General features: G+C 33.4%; 1 protein-coding gene across 1 annotated transcript; it reads right to left on the bottom strand.

Moving 5' to 3' along the window:
• Nucleotides 1-12,575: 12,575 nt before the first annotated feature.
• Nucleotides 12,576-13,964, bottom strand: LOC141392322 (uncharacterized). The gene is given in 2 exon segments (XM_073965273.1): nt 12,576-13,103; nt 13,713-13,964. Coding segments are annotated over 2 exon segments (780 nt in total).
• Between the last annotated feature and the right edge of the window lie 1,969 nt (nt 13,965-15,933).

Raw genomic sequence — 15,933 nt, 5'->3', positions numbered from 1 at the left:
GTTGTTTAGAAAGAAACCCTTCTCGTTCTGTTGTTGTGCCAGTATAACAAGAAAAAATCAATTCGGTTCTCATAGTGAGCACGTAACCGCAATCCAATTTTATGTCGTTACGGCCGATTTAAGTCGGCCGATGCAGCCTCCTCCTGTAAATATATGTACATATATAGTTAGTTTGTAAGTAGAATATAAGACATAAAACACATAAATGATTAGAATCTCCATTTTAAGATTAATTTCTTTTTGAAGAATAGGACAATATTTTTTTCTTGTATTAATGACACGATAAAATTCAAGTTATTTAATTTTTTAGATTAAGCTATATGTTGCATAACTGTTGCAACATACATATGTATGTATATACTAGATAAACATAGAAAAATAACACTATGCTAAGTACATTTAAGAAATATGGTAAGTCTTTGAAATGTACATGAATTGAATAAATATGTAATGAAATAAGTCTTTACGCGATTCAGTGTTGTGCTGTGGTCGAGTGAGGCCTTTATCGGAAAACTGAAAAAATTAAAAATAGGCAAAATGTGAGTTGTGGCTATTTGAGATAAAATTGTTTCAAACTTTTGGGCACAAATAAGAATAAGAGTAAATTTTGGGTTTGTATTTTACGTCGGTATTTCGATATTTTTCAAATGCTGTCGCAAAGTGGTTCAGAAATCCATTTTCCTGTCCAAAACCCAATTTTTTTGTTGTCACCGATTGTAAATTTCTATATGGGATTCGAGAGTAAACATATTGAAACTAAGGAAAGCAAACAATTGAATAAAAGTATTGGAAGGTGGGGGCGTGGCGTGCTCCTAAAAACGAAAAATTTTCCCAATTTTGGAAAATACCATTTCTCAGATGTACACTGTTGCATTGGTTTATCGTCTGTATAAAATAATAGGTGATTGTCTACATATAATAGCCCCTCGTCATCTAACAGGGGAATAGCGGCTGGTGGATATGCCATTTTTCGAAACCTAACGTGGTTACACGTATAACAACAAGTTTCATATCTAACTCAGCCAAGGCTGCCTCTATATCAGACTTGTTATATGTAGACGTTAATCTTTCCACGATAATGGAGTGAGGGGATTCACTTTGTGGGCAACATTTCAAAAATTCTACACCTTTCTCTACGAAAAGAGCTCTCACCTTATTGTGATAATCAGCTGAATGAAACTGGAAGTTCGCTCTTTTTTTTGTTAATTGCTCATACATATGTCAAAATTATTATTACCCAACAGCGCCCTAATATTTACAGTAATATCCTTTACATTAAAAGTGGATATAATAGGTGTCGACTTACCTTCTCTACCTTTCGCCACTCATCAGATGTATCCCTGTTGTCTGTGATGCCATTTGTAGAAATTATTGTGACCTTGCGCCTCGGTTTATTCTTCTCCTTCTTAGATTGAGAAGTTGCTGAGTTGTCTATATATACAGTGAATCACAGTCAAAAGTATCCACTTCAGTTTCTTTCATTAAAACTGCGATTGCTAAGAATTGGTTAATGATAGCGATTTCATTCCTTCTTATATTTTTACATTAGTGTCTTAACTTAAATATAATAAAATAAAACTAACGAAATTCAGGTAATTTTAGACAAAAAACAAAAATGGTTAAACAACATCGATTTCTACCTCACAGTGAAAAGTATGCACTCTAAAGTTTCATGAAACAAAAAGGATTTTTTAGGGTTTCAGCTCTTGGTATGTGGTAGCCTTTTTGGCAAAAATTTAACTAAATTTTCGGTGCAAGGCATTTTTCAGGGTTCCTATACTTTAGATGTTACGATTTTTTATACTTGTCTCCAAAATACTCCATAAATTAGCTATAGGATTCAAATCCGGGGATCGGGGAGATGTTTGAATCATTTTGGACAGTTACATAGCATCCATTTTGGAAAAATATGTGATTTGTGCTCGGGCTCATATGTATATTGATAAAATTGGAATGTTGTCCCAAATTCCATTTTTTCAACGCCTAAATTTCAAATTATCCTTTCAGAATGTTTAAATAATACATCTTATCCTTAATTCCTTCGATAAAGACACGATTTCCTACACCGGAAGCACTCATACAACGCCATACCACAACAGAGTCTCCTCTGTTCTTTACTGTTGAAATTGTGTGTTTAGGTTCCAAGGCGGTATTTTTTGGTAGTGCCGAACGAGCAGCTGAGGAGAACGAGATTCCCGCACGGATTTGAGCTAAATGCTTGGATTTAGCTTTTCCATGTTCCTGGTTTTGAATTAGATATTCATCTCAAAACAATGGGCGGTGCATCTTTTGGTAATTATTTTTGGGCATATTTGCTCGGAACCATGCAATTGACAGGCCCGCATTTTACACAGCAGTATGGCATGCCGCAATTGCGCGAAACATGTCCAACCCGGTGGCAGTTACGACATTGTCCAATGTACTTTACAAATGTTGCATCGTTATGAATTATCTTTTTAATTTTGTACAATTTACACATGTCGGTTGACCTGCCAAGTTTAAACATCCATTTGGCTATGCTACATAAGTAGACCAACTCGACATTGAAGTCTAATTTGGACGTTAAGTCCTTTATAATCTATTTCGAATATAGATAAGGGAACCTATGGCTTAGGTGTATGGGTGTGAAATTTATAACACCTGCGTCTTAACAATGTTGTTGTTTTAGAAAATGTTCTAAGCCTGTTACTTTAAGGGACATTCGATATTTTCTTGTTAGTTTAATTTTAAAATTATCTCTAACGATGTTAGAGTCTAAGTTGTTAGTAATTTATTTCAAGCTAGTGTCATATAATGTTATTGCTGGCAAATGTTTTCCTTTGTTAGTTGCATGATTTGGTGAGGAATGGCTGCTTCCACTGTTGATTCCTTTAAGAGATGCATTCGCTGCTGTTGTTGTTTTTGGAACTGCTAATGTTGAAGCTGCAGCTGTAGTATTTAACGCCGTCAATTTTCTTTTTTCGGCCATTTTTCTTGCTTTCCTTGCTTTTAGTTCCAGGATTGGACGTGAAATTGCTTCAGGAGCTGCCCATAGATTGGTATTAATCGTCGGCAATATGATATCTTCCTTCAACGCAGTGTCGATGTTTTCCGTTACATCGACCGACGATTCATCATTCATTACATGGTGTGGATTATTATTTGTAGCTGCTGTTAATTCAGCCAATTTTCCGGTTAAAATCTAATTTGCAACTGTGAATTAAAGCATCCTATTCACTTATGCCTTAGCGTCATTCGATACGCTTGTCACTAACAAACATATTATTCACTGATCCTTTCAACGGCAAACGTAGAGGAAAGAGCACAGTGCGGTAAAAGTGCGCTGCTTGCAGCTGCAAGTATAAAAAAATTCCAGAAAAAAGTGGTAATAAGTAATATAGTATTGAATCACAGTCAAAAGTATCCACTTCAATTTCTTTCAGTAAAACTGCGATTGTTAAGAGTTAATTAATGATTGCGGTTTCATTCTTTTTTATATTTTTACATTACGGTCTTACCTTAAATATAATTAAATAAAATTAACGAAATTCGGGTAAATTTAGATAAAAAAGATAAAAATTTTTAAACAACGATTTCTACTTCAAAGTGAAAAGTATCCACTCCAAAAGTTTTATAAAACAAAAAGAATTTCTTAAGTTTTTAGCACTTGGTATGACATCCTTTGTTATCCCATATAGCTTTTAGCCTTTTTGGCAATGGTTTAACTAAATTTTCGGTGAAAGATATCTGCACTTTTCAATGGGGAAAAGGCAAGGCAATTTTTACGGTCCCTGTATTTTAGATGTTATTACTTCTTATATTTGTCTCCAAAATACTCCATAAATTGCCCATAGGATTCACAACCGTAGATCGGGGATGTGGTTTGAATCACTTTTGGACAGTTATTTGGCATCCATTCTTGAAAAATGTGTGATTTGTGCTTGGGGTCATATCTTGATAAAATTGGAATGTTGCCCCAAATCCAATTTTTTCAGAGCTACATTTCAAATTATCCTTCAAAATGTTTAAATAATATATCTTATCTTTAATTCCTTCGATAAAAACAAGATTCTCTACACCGGAAGAACTCATACAACCCCATACAATAACAGAGTCTCCTCTGTGCTTTACGGTTGGAACTGTGTGTTTGGCCCAGCAAACCAAAATCGGGAGAAACATCAGAGTTCGGGCCGCATTCGGCCCAAAAGTCGGATGAAACGTCCGAGTTCGGATCCGAACTCTGACCAAAAGTCATATGGCGTGGTTGACGTGTTCTCTTACCGAAATTCGGATGTTTTAGCCGACTTTCGAACCGAATTCGGTCCGAACTCTGATGAACTATCGTATAAATTTCTGATTTATTTACCAACCTTCGGACAGATATCGGTCCGAATTCGGAAGTAAATTCTTATGAAATTCGAAAGTGTTTACCGACTTTCGGACCGAAGTCAGATGAACTATCGTATGAATTTCTGATTTATTTACCGGCATTCGACCAGAATTTGTTGTTATAATTAAAAGATGTTGAAAATACATAGTTCATGAAATATCCAAATCCTATAAAAGTTTATCTACTATAAACATATTAGAGGTTTTAATATCATATTATGCTATGTTAAATGCGCGACTTGGTGGAAAAAGAAACTGTGGAGAACAACAAATTCGTCAACACGATCTGTGAAATATGTACAGTCTACCAAAAAAGTCTACATACACCCTATAAATCTCGAGTTTTAAGGGTAAGGAAGCATTTTTATGAAAATCCAAGTACATAGATTTCATATCCCTAATAAACAATATAACATACAACAAAAATATATTCCATAACACGAAAAACGGTAAATTCTATAAAAATTAAAAAATTAATAGGGAAAAAGTGTACATACACCCAATGAAATAATAAGATTACCGTAAAATTTATGGAATAAGCAATACAATACTGTTGCTTTGTCGTTATTTTCACCATATTGATACACAAAATTAATTAATGATGCAAAAAATCAATAATTGTTAACAAAATTTTTATTTTTCCTTCTATTTTTCTTCTTGTTTCTTCGAAAATGTTCACTGCAACTGAAAATTTGTGGTTGCTGAAAAACAGCCGCTTCGTCAAATGAGATTCGCAACTTCAGTTGAGTGTTGCCATACGTGGATCAATTTTGACAACTTGCAACGCCACTCAACGGTAATTGTTATCGATGATCGACCCCTAATATTGTGGCCTTTGTATACTCAAATACCTAAAACGAAAAGAGATCAGCAAGGGTCCGCTTTAAAGAGCTATACAATAAATTTGGCATTAAATAACGGCATTTAACACCCAAAAATTGTTTTTTTTTCTCTAAAATATAGTCTCGGACACCCAGACACATTCGCCAAAACAATAAAATGTATAAATTTTGCTGCTAATTCCATAAATTGTACGATAATACTCATATTTCCTTGGGGCGTACGTATACTTTTGTAAGTATAATTTTTTGGTTATTGTAAAATTTAACTTTATTTATATTATGGAATATACTTTTGTTGTACTAAATATCGTTTATTAGTGAGACGAAATAAACTTGTGTACTTGGAATTTCATAAATATCATTACTTTTTCTAAAACCCGAGATTTATGGGGCGTACGTATACTTATGTAAGACTGTGTAATTCAACAAAAATGTTTTTTGAGTTTATGAAGCACTAAAACACTTAAAATCATGCCTGATCTTGCACAGAAATGTAGCACTGATATCTGGCTAGCTGTTTACAAAATATGGTCCAAATAGTTATTTCAATTCTAATGTAATAATCGTTTAAGTTGGGAAGTCAAAATTCAATCGCCAACTTAAAATGCGTGTTTCTCGAAACTAGATTTTTTGAGATGTGTCACTCTTTCAGTAAATTAGCGACATGTTTATATTGTTTAGGAAAAAATTAAAAAATATATACATATACATATATATATTTAAACTATTATTTTTTCATCATAATATAATTTTTTCCATAACATTATGCTTATTTAATTCATGGTAATATGCGCAAAAATTTTTTCTTAAAACGTGAAACACTTTTTGTAAAATAACAAAAATTTTATTATGTTGTTATATACATTTTTATAGCACGGTTACACTACAGCTTTTTGCCGGGTTAACCCACTTCATGAGGATTTATTTGCTTAATCTACTCAAATCTGACCAGATTTACCATACAAAAATTAAATCCTCTCAAGGCTGGGTTTATTTTAAATTCGGCACAAATCCACCAAAAATACAGTGTTGTATTCGGTATTTGTGCAAAAAAATCCAACTCTACTCAAAAAGTACCGAAAGTTGCAACTGTTTTTGCAACAGAGTTTGTCGTGTTTTACACGTTAAAGATTGGTCGCATGGAGTTTTATGGAGTTAATAAATCTAAAGTTATTTGGAAATCATAAAATAATTTTTTTTTCATTAGACACTTTTTTTAACAAAAAGCATGATTGATACCATGATACAAAAATGTATCCCTGTGTGTAAAATATACCAATATGAGCAGAGAGGGGACGATATCTCTTACGAGAAATTATAAAAGTGTAACACACGACTTTATTAGTTATTTTGTATGTATGTATACGTAAACAAACATCAGCTGACAGTTTATATCCTCGAAAAGCTAATAGTACGTTTATATATCACCTGATTTAACAAACCCACTGGGTTTCAAATGCCAATTCCTTTGCGTATACGTCAAATAAATCCTCATTAAGAAGGTTAACCCTGCAAATGGCTATAATATAAACATGATTTAAATGTAACCAGCAAAGATTAACACACTGGATCTATTAAACCCAGTGGGTTAACCTTCAATAGTGTAACCGGGGTATTAACAACATAATTAATTCCCTGAAAATAATTGTAGATTTCGTTGTGTGTACACAAGAAAATCACGCGCGCATCGCATACGCGTGTTCACTTTTCGGCTTCTCAGCAGCAACTGATTTGAAGAGCGTAAAGGGGAGTACACACTAACAGTCAACGTACTTTTAGGTAAATTTTCCGGCAAATAACAACTTTTATTTAGCTAAAAAAGTTTGAAATACAATATTTACGGTATTATTTAGAGATTACAAAAGAAATTTTGTCAGTTAAGTATAGTACACATTGACAAGCAAAACTGACAGTCACCGAGGACTATTTCGTGAATATCAAAGCCTAACTTATAAATTTCTTTTGAAATCTCTAAATAATACCGTATATGTATATTGTATTTCAACAGTTTTTGGCTAAATAAAAGTTGTTATTTTCTGGAAAATTGTCATAAAAGTACGTTGACTGTCAGTTTTGAATGATAGTGTGTACTCCCCTTTAGGCTTTGATATTCACGAAATAGACCTCGATGACTGTCAGTTTTGCTTGTCAATGTGTACTATACTTAAGAATGCGCGAGGGTTGACAATCAACGCTGACGTGTGTGAAAGCCAGCCAAGAGAGAAAAGTGTCAAAATTGATCTCTCATGAACATGTTTACCAGAAAAGTAAAGGAACGGAAAAATGGTAGATCTGGCAGCAATGTCAAAAAGAAATATAAAAAATCAATTTTCGTCTTTTATTTCACAGTTTTTAATTTAGTTTTGTCAGCGTTCGACTTTTTCTTCTGTTTTTCGTCCATTTTCTTTTTCATTGTGAAATAATCGTTAAACAAAAGTCGAAAAATCAGTTCTGCCATTTTTTACCTACAGAAATTTTGCTGGTAGCCTGTTTTGAAAGCCCACCATTGGTTTAGAGCGGTGGTGCTCAAAATATTTTGTGCATAAGTCTCTCTAAGCGAGTTTTTCCTTTGACGACGACGACTGGTGAGAATAAAGAGAACATATGTATGTTGTTGTTGCAGTCACGTTAACGTATATGGGTGATCTTGGCTGGTTTAGATCCAAAGGCCGTATTTGCTGTGCGCCTAAACCAGCCAAGATCACCCATATACGTCAACGTGACTGCAACAACAACATATGTTCTCTTTATTCTAATCTGTTGTGGTTTAGCAAAGGAAATACGCGCTCAGAGAGACTAATGCACAAAATATTTTGAGCACCACCGGCCTAAACACACAATCCCAACCGTAAAGCACAGAGGAGACTCGTGGTATGGGGTTGTATGAGTGATTCCGGCGTAGGGAAGCTCAAATCACACATTTTTCGAGAATGGATGCCATATAACTGTCCAAAAGTGATTCAAACCACCTCCCGCATCCCCGGATGTGAATCCAATAGAAAATTTATGGAATATTTTGGAGACAAACAAAAGAAGTCATAACATCTAAAGTATAGGAACCCTCAAAAATGCCTTGCAAGAAGACTGGGGAAAATTCAGATATCTTGCACCGAAAATTTAGTTAAATCTTTTCCAAAAAGGCTAAAATCTGTAAAGGATAACAAAAAATATAATATCAAATGCTTAACCCATAAGAAATCCTTTTTAAAACTATTAGTGTGGATACTTTTCACTGTGAGGTAGAAATCTATGTTATTTAACATTATTTTTTTTTAATCTAAATTTACCTGAATTTTTTTAATTTTAAGTTAAGACACTAATGCAAAAAAGAATGAAATCGCTATCATGAATTAACTCTCAGCAATTGCAGTTTATGCTTGGTTTACATTTACGAAATCCACTCGATTTCAACTGTCAAATCCATAGGTTAAACGTCAAATGACATCCAGATGAGATTTCATTTGACGTTTGAGCTATGGAATTGACAGTTGAAATCGAGTGGATATCGTAAATGTAAACTTAGCATTAATGAAAAAAACTGATGTGGATACTTTTGACTGTGATTCACTGTACATAAATTAAAATGGTTTAAATTGAAATGTATTTACACTACCCTGTAGGAAATGTCAATAGTGAATCTATACTGACATACTACTGACATTGTCAACAGTGCTACTGACAAATAGTAGACAACTTATGTAATTTCCTATAGACATTTTGTATGAACGTGTCATTCGAAAGTCAGTACTGACAATGGAACTAGTATGTCAATAGTAAGTCAGTAGTTCCTGAGGAACCATGTGTTGACGTTGGAGGTAGTGAGTCAGTATAGACATTGGAGGTAGTAAGTCAGTATAGACAATGGAGGTAGTGAGTCAGGATAGACATTGGAGGTAGTAAGTCTATAGTACCAGATTTTCAATACTAAATTTTTTAGCTTATTTGGAACTTTTCATAGATAAAACAGCTATATAGGGTAAGTGCACCAGTAGTCAGCCCTTTAACTTTTTTTCATTTTTGAACTGGTGTCACAGGGTGTGGGAATATTATTTTGCGGAAAAAAATTGATTTTACATTTCACTAAGGGGTTATGTTTCAGATTATATAAACTTGTTTTTATTAATTATTTAATTAGTATGGCCAATTTGCATTTTTTGCAAAAAAGCACCCTGTGTTCTAATAGTCGGCATGCATGTTCCTAAGTTCGGCCATTGATGTTCCAATAGTCGGCCCCCCGTTTACCGTTGCAGAAAAAATAAAAAAGAAACTGATTTTTCAAAATAGTCTGGCTTAATCCCTTTTGTTGTTTTAATATTTAAAACAACAAGTTTATTAGTGGAGAAGGTTTGGCATTGTTCGCCAAGGGGTAAGGCAAGGAAGACTAGTTTCGATCCACGCCACTGGATCTCATCAGTTCCCTTTTGTTTCTTGTTTGTGGATATTCTCCACCGAAGTTATTTTTCACTAACTTCTTCAACAAGGAACTGATGAGATCCAGTGGCGTGGATCGAAACTAGTCTTCCTTGCCTTACCCCTTGGCGAACAATGCCAAACCTTCTCCACTAATAAACTTGTTGTTTTATATATTAAAACAACAAAAGGGATTAAGCCAGACTATTTTGAAAAATCAAAATTGTAACAGCTATCCCAATTAAATAAACGCCACCAATGTTCTATAAAAAAGAAACTTAAAAAAATTAAGAATTTATTTCTACTACTAAGTATATGTATCAATTAATATAACTTATATCAACTAACTTAACTTATATCAATTAATATAACTTGAATCTTGCAAATCCATTTACATTGATACGCTTTACAAATATAGTAAGAAATTGATCATTTAAACATTTACTTTTTTTGCATATGAAATTAATTTCATTTATTTAAAACTTAAATCTTACAAATTCATTTATATTAATATGCTTTACAAATATAGTAAGAGATAAATAGTTTTAGCATTTACACTTATTGCATATGAAGTTAATTTTATTTATTTCCTCCTATGATATGTTTTTCAATTCGGTACACTTAAGGTGAAACCGATTTGGACAAGAGTCACACCATACGTCTTCGTCATCGGTATCCAAATCTTGTTTGCAAAAACCACATACATACACATAGCCCAGAAAGTCTGCGTTCACCTTACTACTTTTCAAAAACGATGCTAAAACTTTAATAAATAGTTAAATGAGATCAGTTTTTCTTTCATAAATATGTTATTGGCACTCTTTACTACCAGAATAAAAAGAAAAATTCCTAAAAATATATTATTATTACGAAGATAACAGTAAAAAAGTGTTACAACTGCTAAATTAGAGCCCCAAAAAGTCTGCGTTCACTTTGTATTTTGCAATAATACCGTTAATTTTTTTGATTTATTTTTGCAGATTTCTCCCATTTTTAATCAATATTGTCACAACTGGTCATTCTGTGAGGTCGTTTACACACTTAACTTAAAAAAGTAAAATATTTCAAGAATGGAAAACAAGGACAAAGAAATTGGCATCGATAAAAGGAAAATTCTAGGTAAATAATGGAAAAAGCTATCGAAATATTGGCGAAACTGTAGGTAGAACATATTAGTCTATACATAGAGTGATAATTAACTATAAAAAAATCGGAATTTTTAAGTCAATGCCCAGATCTGGACGGTCAAAGCTCAGTTTTGGACGGTCAAAAATATTATCAGAACGGGAGGAGCGTAACATAACTAATATAGTTAAAACAAACAGTCCGATAACTACTTCAAAAATTGTTGAAAATGTGAAAATGGCATCCAAAAAAGTATTTCTGCACAAACCGCCAGAAAAATACTGCATAAAGCTGGGTATCATGGTATAGTCGCACGGCGAAAGCCGTACATATCACTAGTGAACAGGCAGAAGCATATTGAATTTGCTAATGAATACATAAACAAGCTTCCAAGTATTCCGGAATCAAGTCATATTTTCGGCCGAAAGCATGTTCTATATGTTTGCAATGAAAGGACTTCAAACTGTTTGGAGAAAGCTCGAACAGCGCTTGAAAAAACAAAATCTTGTTTTACACTGTAAAAACTGGCGAGGGTGCTGTTTTGGTTTGGGGTGTGTAGCAGCTTCTGGAGTGGGCCAACTTGTATTTATTGAATCGACAATGGACAAGATGTTTAGGTACCACATCATGAAGCGCAATTTGAACCAAAATGCAGAAGAACTACGAAATTTTGGTTGCAACAACATAACGTTTCAAAGCATACTGCTAAGACTGTAAGGTTTTGACTCCTATATAATGCCCAGATCTGGGTTTTGACGTAAAAATTCTGGTTTGTTTATAGTTAATTATCACTCTATGTTGGACTAATATGTTCTACCTACAGTTTCGCCAATATTTCGATAGCTTTTTCCATAATTTATCTAGAATTTTCCTTTTATCGATGCCAATTTCTTTGCCCTTGTTTTCCATTCTTGAAATTACTTAGTTTTTTTTAAGTTAAGTATACAAGCGACCTCACAGAATGACCAGTTGTGACAATATTGCTTAAAATGGGAGAAAACTTCAAAAAAATTCAAAAAAAAAAATAACGGTATTATTGCAACATACAAAATGAACGCAGACTTTTTGGGGCTCTAATTTAGCAGTTGTAACACTTTTTTACCGTTATCTTCGTAATAATAATATATTTTCAGGAATTTTTCTTTTTATTCTGGTAGTAAAGAGTGCCAATAACATATTTATGAAAGAAAAACTGATCTCATCTACCTATTTATTAAAGTTTTAGCATCATTTTTGAAAAGTAGTAGGTGAACGCAGACTTTCTGGGCTATGTGTATGTCTTTGTGCTTCCTCTTTGTAGCTTTCTTTTTCTTGGCTTCCTCTTTTTGTTTCTTTTTTTCTTGTCGTTCTAATTTTGTCTTTTGTATTCCCTCAGCCTTAGTTTTTTTCTCGTTTTCCTTTGATTGAGTAAAATCCCTCCAAGCTAAGGCGGATATTGCACTTGGTGCCTTATTTTTAGTTGTGGTTTGTATGAACTTCTTCGACGTTGGAAAATAAAGATGTTTTTCGAACGATTTTGACATGGAGGCGGCGATGTTTGTTATTAATGACGATTTTTCTGTGAAAATAATAGTTGTATTATGAGTTGTTACATAGATTATTAGAAAAAATTGCCAGAAAATGAGTAAGAGCAGTGGGGTTCGGTGGGTCTCAACAGGTTATTACTTTCAGTAATAGCGCTAGGAGGTGATAAATTCGGGAATGCATCTGGAATCGGAGACATTATAAACGTGCGATCGGCAGTTTTAACGGAGCTACTACTATCATCTTTATTTTCAATCACAACTGAGACATCATTTCTGACTAATCCCGAAACTCCTTCTGTATCGATTACATATGAACTTGGTGGTAGATCGGTTCTTCTTTACTCTTTAACTTATTAAGCTCGTCAACTATAATTTCTACATTTATATCTCGTCTTTCCAGATTTGTAGCAATTGAACTTATTATGCGAATGGCTATGTCAATATCAGAATTATTGTAACTATTTCCTTGTTCCATAGTTTCATTACATTGTTCCATATCATTATTACAATGTCCAATAGACGTTTCACATAACCCTTCCAACTGATTTCTGACACATTTTGTGTAGTCCACATTATCTGGATTGAATGGAAACAGTCCACATTTTCGAAACCCATTATTTATAGTTTTTGTAATATCAATGTTGTTAAGAACGTTGATTTTGTTAGACATTTATTAAAATTTTCAGGTTTTGATTGCCACTCTCCGACGGTTTTTTTTCCATTCCAATTTCAGTGGTTTAAATACACTTACATCGGCTGGCTGCATCATGTGCGTTGTATTGGGAGGGAGAGCATACAAAATTATTCCATTGTCTTGGCAAAATTGGCTTAACTCCATTGTCATATGGGGTTTATGTTTTCACTCAACCATTTGTCCACTCCATTTACAATATATTCAAAAAACGTTTCTGACACCATCCATCCAGTTTGTGACTTTTCGAGGAACCAATTTTCAGGCATGCTGTTTATAACATCCTTTGGAGGCCGTATATATGGAAATACAACCATTGGATTTAGGGTTTTTCCATTTGCTGAGAAAACCAGTAAAACAGTTATTGTTTCTTTCTCGCTGCCTTGATTTATAAAATAAACATTTCGGTATTCCTTTGGAGCTAATACCTTTCCGGTTTTTGGCCAAATACAAAAACTGGTCTCGTCACCGTTAAATATTCTAGATGAGCCATACAAAATAACTGAACAATTTTCATCCGATAAAAACTGCTCTAATTCCGTGAACCATTTTCGGATGTTTTCCTCCGTTATCACAGCCCGACCTTTGCTTATGCCTTCGGCTTCTCCTTGTGGTAAACTTGGATGGCGTTTCAAAAACAAAGACCACCACTTCCGTCCAGGTCGACCATTTAGAAATGGCGTGGCACGATTTTCACTTTTTATTATTGCTTGCACCGTATTAAGTAACTCATATTTCTTACGGGAAAACCACACTTTGCATATCTTCGCACCATTTTATCAATCGAGCTTCCTCGGCATCAGTCAGTATTGTTTTAGGCCCCATTCTTCTGGAGCCTTCGGCAATCCGGTCATGAATTCGATCTTGGATCGTAGATCGTGGAACTCCATATGTTATACAAGCTCTACGAATGCTCAAGTTATTATTCCTGATGGCATTCAGAGCTTTCTCTACTGATTTTTTCGAATATTTATGGAATGAGCGTTTTCGTTTGGGAGCCATATTTTAAATTGTACCCCTAAAATATATCTTTACTTAAAAAAAAAATATACTAAGTATACAATTGCACAACTATGAGACAAAAATTCACATAAATTAAAAACTGGCAAGTTCTAATAGTCAGCATACCTTTGCCGATTATTGGAACAACAGCGGTTTTTTGGTTCCTACTGTCGGCATACCTTAAAGTAAGACACATTAACACTTTTTTTAACATTTATCACTTCTAGGTTATTAGTTTTAGTAAAATCTAATATGATATTCACTCATTTCAAAACAAAACATGAATTTATACGATTTCTTACTTCTTTTACATTTATTTTTAAACTAGCAAATTTCTTAAAATATGCACTTTCACACGTGTTGACAAAACGGTGGTGATAGACACGACTATAAACCAAACCCGTTCGTTGGTATTAATTTGGTTACGAAGTTTTTCGGCAAATCACACACACGCGACCCGAACGCAAAGTAAGAGAGCAAATGTTTTGATTTTTTTACTTCAGTCTTGTACTGAATGTCATGCAAGCAGGTTGATGCCGCTTTATTAGTTTTTTTTTTTTTTTTTTTTGGTACACTGAAAAGATTTTGCAGTTGTACAGCAAATATGTGGAGGGAAGAATTTGAAAATGATTTTTTGTTTTGTATTAATATTTTTAACGAGTGGATAATTTTCACTGTGAGGTGGAAATCGATGTTGTTTAACAATTTTAATTTTTTTATCTAAATTTACCCGAATTTCGTTAATTTTATTTTATTATATTTAAGTTAAGACCCTAATGTAAAAATATTAAAAAGAACGAAATCGCTATCATTAATTAAGAAACTGAAGTGGATACTTTTGACTGTGATTCACTGTATATTATTTTTAATTTTAATCATACAAAGCGAACGCGCCAACAATATATTTTTCTATTTGAAAATTTTGCCTTTTTAGGCGAAGATCGTTTTTATTAGTATTAATTTTTTTTTAATTTATTAATCGGGCTTTTTTATGATCTATAATGCAAATGAAAAAGGAAAGGCGACGATTCGAACCCACACACCCACCTCTATATTTGGCTCTGAACGCTAACACGCCGTGACAACTTTTTTCCTGTGTTTTTAATTTCATTACTTAATATGAAAATCATCATCCTGTTCTGTTCTGTCAGTGTAATTTTACCCACACATAAACAATTTAAGCGCTCGCTCTTCTTGGTCGGCTATGCTATAAACACTGGAATACCGCTCTCACGACCTTGAAAAAATTGTGTAGAAAGAGAAGGGAGTATATTCTATGAGGGCAATCATGAATAAAAATTCCGTGCGGAATTTGTTCCCTTTCCCCAATTTCACAATTTTTTATTTCCGTATTTATGTCCAAAAAAGGAATGTTTTTGTTGATTAGGCAAGAATATTCGATAATTAGGAGATTCTAGCAGTTTTCCATGTTTTAAAATAATGAGTTTTAAAGAATTTCACCTTTTTAAATTATTTTCCGTGCGGAAAAATCCCGAGGAAAAAAATATTCATGATTGGCCTGTATGTAAACGTAATCTCATTTGACTATACAAATAACGGTATTCTTATTTATTCGCATTTATTGTATATAAAAGTGGCCGAATACTGGAACCGGCCGACAATAGGAGCGTTTACCCTAGTACGTTTAATAAGAAGATGAAGCTACACATTTGTTTAAATACTATATTTGATTAAAGAATAAATATTGAAAATGCTAAAAATGTACAAATTGCGTATTACAGTATTTTTATCTTTTTAAATGGCTAAGCCACATAAGTAAAAATTAGTAAATAAAGACAATGTTTTCAAGGCTGCTTAAACATTTTAACACATAAAAAAAAAAAACGTTTCGTTTTATTTTCTTGGCCAAGTCGCTTAAAATAGTTCTTCTTCTGTTGCACTTAACGTTTTATCAGGCGATTCGCTGAATGTTGATATAACATCTAGGAATTGAAAAGAATAAACATGT

Source organism: Musca autumnalis, unplaced genomic scaffold, assembly GCF_047663935.1.
Source record: "Musca autumnalis isolate F117 unplaced genomic scaffold, ASM4766393v1 scaffold_2, whole genome shotgun sequence".
In the NCBI taxonomy this organism is placed as follows: Eukaryota; Metazoa; Arthropoda; class Insecta; order Diptera; family Muscidae; genus Musca; species Musca autumnalis.
Note: the sequence above shows the minus strand (reverse complement) of the source record. Positions and strands in the feature narration are given on the sequence as shown.